The 6,732-nt window shown below is 34.1% G+C and overlaps 1 protein-coding gene across 4 annotated transcripts in view; it reads left to right on the top strand.

Annotated features, from left to right (window-relative positions):
- The window catches only part of JAK2 (Janus kinase 2), a 158,410-nt gene that overhangs the window by 142,715 nt on the left and 8,963 nt on the right, over positions 1-6,732 (top strand). For all 4 annotated transcript variants that reach the window (XM_011937329.1, XM_011937330.1, XM_011937328.1 and 1 more), the window contains one exon: positions 4,867-4,984. In XM_011937329.1, the coding sequence (XP_011792719.1) occupies positions 4,867-4,984 (118 nt within the window). The remainder of the gene's footprint in view (positions 1-4,866; positions 4,985-6,732) is intronic.

Raw genomic sequence — 6,732 nt, 5'->3', positions numbered from 1 at the left:
TGAAGTTGCTTATCAGCTTAAGGAAATTTTGGGCTGAGACAATGGGGTTTTCTAAATATACAATCATGTCATCTGCAAACAGGGACAATTTGACTGGATCTATTCCTATTCGGCCATCTTGCTCCGCCCAACCTCCTTTTTCTCTTTAAAATTGTATTTCCATTTCCCTTCTCATCCAAATTTTGCATAATGTGTTACATTTTGTATTTGGATAATCTTATGATCACCTATTTTCTTTGTAACCAAAATAGGTATATAAGTTGAAATTAATTAAAAATTTTCCTGTGACCAACAAACTTGTAACTATTCACATTTTTCTTCTGGGTTATCATTGAAGTTACTAGGATACAGTTTTCCAAAGCAATGTAAATAACAAATTTGGACAATTGCTTTAAAATTTTTATTGGTGAATGGAGCAATCCCTCCCCTCCAATTGGATTGTATATCCTTGGGTGAATATTATTGATTTCTATAATGGGATAAGATTAAGCATAAATTCTGTATTCATTTTGCACTTTACAGATGTCAACACTGAGAAAACTTGTTTGTGTAAATGAGTGGACATGAATGGAAGGAGTTTTGTTATAACAATATCATTCATTTCTGTGATTCCTTCTGAGATATGTAGGAAAAAAGTACAGTAATATACCATTAAAATTATCTGTTATTTGGCAGTTTCATTCAATCAGATCTATTATTTTTCAATTTTATTAAAAGCAGAGAATTAAAACCACTTGACTTTCAAAAATGAGTTTACTAACCAGTCATCAGGTTCATCTGTTTTCTCAATTTCTGAAAAGTGTATCAAAAAGTTTTTAAAATTAATTCCAACTATATGTTACACTTTCACATGGAGGTACCTTGTTTAAAGTAATACATTCAGAAAAGTTTGGAAAAATAGAATATTATTAATACATTATTAATAACATTTGATCATGTTTTAAATATATGATTTAAACATAGCAAACCTCTGAGCTACCTCAAAGGTTGAGTAGATTTTGTGAAGAATGTCCTTCATACAACCCATTTGGTAATGCCAGGCATCAAATAAATGACAATTTCTGACAGGAAAACTTGGACTGTATTTTTCAAGTCACTGAATATATTAATAATATGTGATTTAAAACCTGAGAAACAAATGACAGAACGAATGCATGGAGGTATGTTTATTATGAACCCAATGGAGCATATCCAGAGCTCCTTCCTTCCAAGGTTCCTTTCTAATTTTACATAGAAAATTATGTACTTTCATGTATAATTTTGTATTATTTGTCATAATGAAAGCCTAAAAAACAAAAAAGACTTCAAATTAGATAAGCTTTGGGACCTGTATCTCTGCCTATACATGTGAAAAAATCATGAGGGCAGTCAGGATAAGCTTAGATGATACATATCTGGCATAATTAATTTCATATTATGAAAAGATAATTTCTCATTACTTAATTTGTAATAAATAATACAGAGTAAAATATGACTAAGATTATAACTTATGAAGTAGGGTATGTGGTAAAAGACATGGTTATTCCTTCAGTAAATGTGTTAGGGGAAGGTATGAAGTGAATACTGATGTATGACTTTGGGGAATAATTAGAAACAACTTACATGAAAATCAGAAATAACTTATTTTTCATCATGATCAAAATTTTCCTGTGTATTTAATGGAAACAGTATATACTGCTAAAATCAAATCAGGCAATTAGCATATAGTTTTATTTTTATATTTGCAAGTAGAATATTTTATATAGTGCAATGAAGTTCATTAAATTTTGTGTAAATATTTTGGAATATGAGTTGATAGGTTTTAGCTAACTTATTGAATAATAAACACTGTTTTAGTCCTTTTATGCTGATATAACAGAATACCCAACAATGGATAATTTATAAAGAACAGAAATTTATTTCTCACACTTCTAGAGGTTAGGAGTCCATGAAAAAGGTGCTGGTAGGTTCAGGCGTCTGGTGAGAGCTGCTCTCTGCTTTCCAAGATTGACCCTTGCTGCTGCATCCTTTGGGGAGGAGGAACGCCACGTCCTCACATGAACAAAAGTGGAAGGGCAAGATGGGCCAAATGCTGCATGAAGCCTCTCATAAGGGCCTTCATCCTATTCATGAGGGAGAAGCCCTCATGGCCTAATCATCTCTTAAAGGCCCCACCTGTTAATACCATCACATTGACAACACCCGAATTTTGGAGGAGACACATAGCAAACACTAAATCTGAAGTCAGAAAGAACTCACGTAATTTTTATTCACAGGATTTGGCCCATCATATCATTTTTTAAAAAACCCAGTTTCATTTAAAAGAAACTTTGTTATCTATATTGTTTTTCTTGTTCAAAAATGCTCTTTTGTTTTAAGCTAACAATATGTTATGGCATGTCCTAGGGGTTGATGCTAATAACTAGGGGAAAACAGTGCCTCTGCTTAAATGTTTTAAAAAATTGGTGAAACAGGATTTTGAACTCCTAGAGGATCCTTATACTCTTTTTACTATAGAAGTACCCATCGGATGATCTTTGTACATTATTCTTCACCTCGTTCGATGACCTCTGTACTAGTCATGAGATAAGGATGTGACCTAAACTATAACAATGGGTTAGGAGACTGATTTGAGATATTTCTAAGCTATACTCTAAAGGGACTTGGTGGGTCATGAGACACTGGAGTGAAAGATGAGTCAAAAATAATTAAGATTTTCAGCTTGAGCAGTTAAATAGATTGTGATGCTATTTACTGCATAAGAAACATAAAGTAATCAGCAAGTTTTGGAAATAGGTTGGAATTCTGTTTGCCTATAGATCTTTAATGTGGAAATGTTCTAAAAGTCTGGAGCACTAAAGAAAATTCAAAGATATGGTTATAAATTTGGGAGACTTTAGTATATAGGTGGATGATACTATCTAAGGGAAAGCTTTTAACTAAGAGAGGAATAAATCTGATGATGAGACCTTGGGAAACCTTCAATTTAGAAGAGGCAGAAAAGAATTAGTAGTGTTGGAAAAGTATAATTGAAAACAAAATCTCCCAACCCAGAAAACTTTTCCACAAAGATAGAAGGAAAACAATTTTATGATCAAGTAAGCATTAGAGCAGGATGTGATGTGTATCACAAGTAGTCCCCTAAGAGACTGCAAAGACAGAAGGAAATCTTACCCTTTTATATAGGCAACCTGATATAACCCCTTTCATTGAAGTTCTTAGGATAAACATTAACTAGTCCTCAAGTAAGACTTGACAGCACTATTTGTCGCATATGTAGTTTATTCTAAATTCACTTGGTAATTGGAGTGACTTTACTAATTGGCTTTATACAAAGGTAAAAAAACACTTTTCATATCTTCATGACAGGAGATAGTTTTGCAGCTTGGAAGGAGGCTCCTGCTGAAGTGAGGCTTCTACGCTCCCACAGAAACTGGGATTAAGGGCGCTATCTTCCTTGATGACTGTATTCCCAAGAGCTGGTTACAGGTTCTTGAGAAAGACATTCATGGGTCATAAAGCTGGCAAGAGGCTTTGAAGCAAGAGATTTTTAAAAGATTTACATACATTTCAAAAAGACAATTTACAAGTTTTCTGAATGCTCTAAGAACAAAGAAGGAAGAGTCTTCTTATTTCAACAGGGGGAATTAATTTTGTTTCTTTTTAAATTTGTATTTACCCTTACATAAGTGAAAAAAACAGCTGTGGAAATGTGCGGGAAATTACAATGAGTGCTATATGAAAACCAGAGGAAAAGCATATTTTACAAGGAGTGAGGGAATAGTGCTGTCTTCAAGAACATTACTTTCCCCTTGTGGGATAAAACTAACATACATTTGATACTAACATAACTAGATATGTAAAATTTGTAAAGACTAAATATAAAAAGAATATAGCATTAGGATGTTTAATTATGTAGTGTGGACTGCCAGTACTATAGGAAATCAATGGCCTGAGGGCAATAAGACCTGGAGTAGGCAGGGAAGGATTTGTGGAAATAAGGAAACCTAAATGGTATTTTGAAGGAGAGATTAAATCTATGTAATTCACATTTTTAATCTCATCAGTCCAGAACACATTTCTGTAGCTGTCTCTATAATAAAGATAAACTTAGCAATGGAACCATGATACTCCCAGTCCACTGGGCCAACACTTTCCCTTGGATAGTGTTAATGCTTGAGTGAACAATGGCACCATTTCTGTGACTTTTCACTTTCTGTATTCCTTCTCATAGTCACCCGCTCTTCTGATTAACAGGTTCTTTCTTTTATAGCTTTAAGTCTTGCCTTGGAACCATTTTTTTTTTCTGCAGGATACTTATATGGATTCATTTAAAGCTTAACTTGCAAAGAGCAGCTTATTGTCACTTCTTAGAAGGTACTCTGCAGTTAACCTTGGTGCTGTCTATAGAGACAAAAATAAATTTCCTTGGATTTTAGTTATCTTTCTCTGTCAGAGGTTCCCAAGACCACCCCCAGGTTGACGATTTGCTAGGAAGACTCACAGGACTCGGCATATATCCATATTCATGGTTATGATTCCTTATAGGGAAGTAACACAAAGCAAAATTAGGCATACTCTGCCTGGCACATAATAAATTTACAGACTTCCAGAAGAAAAGTAGATATTAGTATAAACCATATTATTTGCACAAATAATCTAGGCATAGTGAGTCACTCTTATTCAGGGAATTGTGGAATCCCTCCTGAAGTCTAAGCTCACAAGTGCTAGGCAAAAAGGCCCCTTTAATCATAGAAGCCTCAGGCCTGCTGTGATAACTCTTTTCTCTACACTTTTTAAAAATTTATTTATACAATGATTTGCAGGTAAAATCAAGAGTCCACATATCAAGTTAACTGTCTTTTAAATGTTCTTCATATATTACAGGTATGCTCCAGAATCACTGACAGAGAGCAAGTTTTCTGTGGCCTCAGATGTTTGGAGTTTTGGAGTGGTTCTGTATGAACTTTTTACATACATTGAGAAGAGTAAAAGTCCACCAGCGGTCAGTGTGCTTTTTATTTACTTTCAGTTTTTTGTTTGTTCGTTTGATTTTTATAAATTATGGGGTACAATTACAATTTTGCTACATGCATACATTGCATAGTGGTGAAGTCAGAGCTTTTAGGGTATCCACTACCTTAATAACATACATTGTACCCTTGAATAATTTCTCAGCATCTACCCCACCAATGGCTTACCCTTCCAAGTCTCCATTGTCTGTCATTCCACATTCTATGTCCATGTGTATACATTATATAGCTCCCACTTATAAGTGAGAACATGTGGTATTTGTCTTTCTATGGCTGATTTGTTTCATTTAAGATAATTACCTCCATCCATGTTGCTACAAAAGACATTAATTTCGTTTGTTTTTATGGCTGAGTAGTATTCCATTGGGTATGTATACCACATCTTCTTTATCCAGTCATCCACGGATGGACGCTTAGGTTGATTCCATGTCTTTGCTTTAGTGAAGAATGCTGCAATAAACATACAGGTGGCGGTATCTTTTTGATACAGTGATTTCTATTCCTTTAGGTAGATACCCCATAGTGGAAATGCTGGATCGAATGGTAGTTCTATTTTTAGGTCTCTGAGGAATCTTTATAATGTTTTCCATAGAGGTTATACAAATGTATATTCCCAGCAACAGTGTATAAGAGTTCCCTTTTCTCCGCACCCTTGCCAACATCTGTTATTTTCTCTCTTTTTTTTTTCCTTCCCATTCTGACTGGAGTAAGACATATCTCACTGTGGTAATTTTTTTCTCTCTTTCTTTTTTGTCATTCTGACTGGAGTAAGGCATATCTCATTGTAATTTTAATTTGCATTTCTCTGGTGATTAGTGATTAGCATTTTTTCATATGCCTCTTGTCCTTTTGGGTGTCTTCTTGTGAAAAATGTCTACTGATCTCCTTTGTCCAGTTTTTAACATGATGATTAGGGGGTTTTGGCTGAATTCCTTGAGTTCCTTATAAATTCTGAATGGTAGTTCCTTGTCAGATACAAAATTGGCAAATATTTTCTCCTATTCTGTAGGTTTTCTGTTCATTCTGTTGATTATTTATTTTGCTATGCTGAAATTTTTTAGTTTGATAAAGTCTTATTTGTCTATTTTTGGTTTTGTTGCCTATGCTTTTGAAGTCTTTGGAATTCTTTGTTTACACCCATTTCCATAAAAGTTTTCCCTAGGTTTTTTTTTCTAGTATTTTCATAGTTTCAGATCTTACATTTAAGTCTATAATCGATCTTGAGTTAATTTTTGTATATGGTGATAAATATGGATCCAGTTTCATTCTTCTGCATATGGCAATCCAATTTACCAGCACCATTTATTGAAAAGGGTGTCCTTTCCCGTACTGCCCAAAGCAATCTGCAGATTCAATGCAGTTCCTATCAAAATGCCAATATCATTTTTCCACAAAATTAGAAAAAACAATCCTAAAATTCACATGGAACCAAAAAGAGCCCTAATAGCAAAAGCGACTCTGAGCAAAAAGAACAAAGCTGGAAGCATCACATTACTTGACTTCAAATTATATTAGAAGGCTACAGTAACCAAAGCAGCATGGTACTCATATGAAAAACAAACACATAAACCAACGGAACATAATAGAAAACCCAGAAATAAAGTCACATATTTATAGCCAACTGATCTTTGACAAAATCAACAAGAACATACATTGAAGTTTTTTTTTTTTGTATTTTTGTAGAGATAGAGTTTCACCATGTTGGCCAGGCTGGTCTTGA

Source organism: Colobus angolensis, unplaced genomic scaffold, assembly GCF_000951035.1.
Source record: "Colobus angolensis palliatus isolate OR3802 unplaced genomic scaffold, Cang.pa_1.0 Scaffold162, whole genome shotgun sequence".
Lineage (NCBI taxonomy): Eukaryota > Metazoa > Chordata > Mammalia > Primates > Cercopithecidae > Colobus > Colobus angolensis.
Note: the sequence above shows the minus strand (reverse complement) of the source record. Positions and strands in the feature narration are given on the sequence as shown.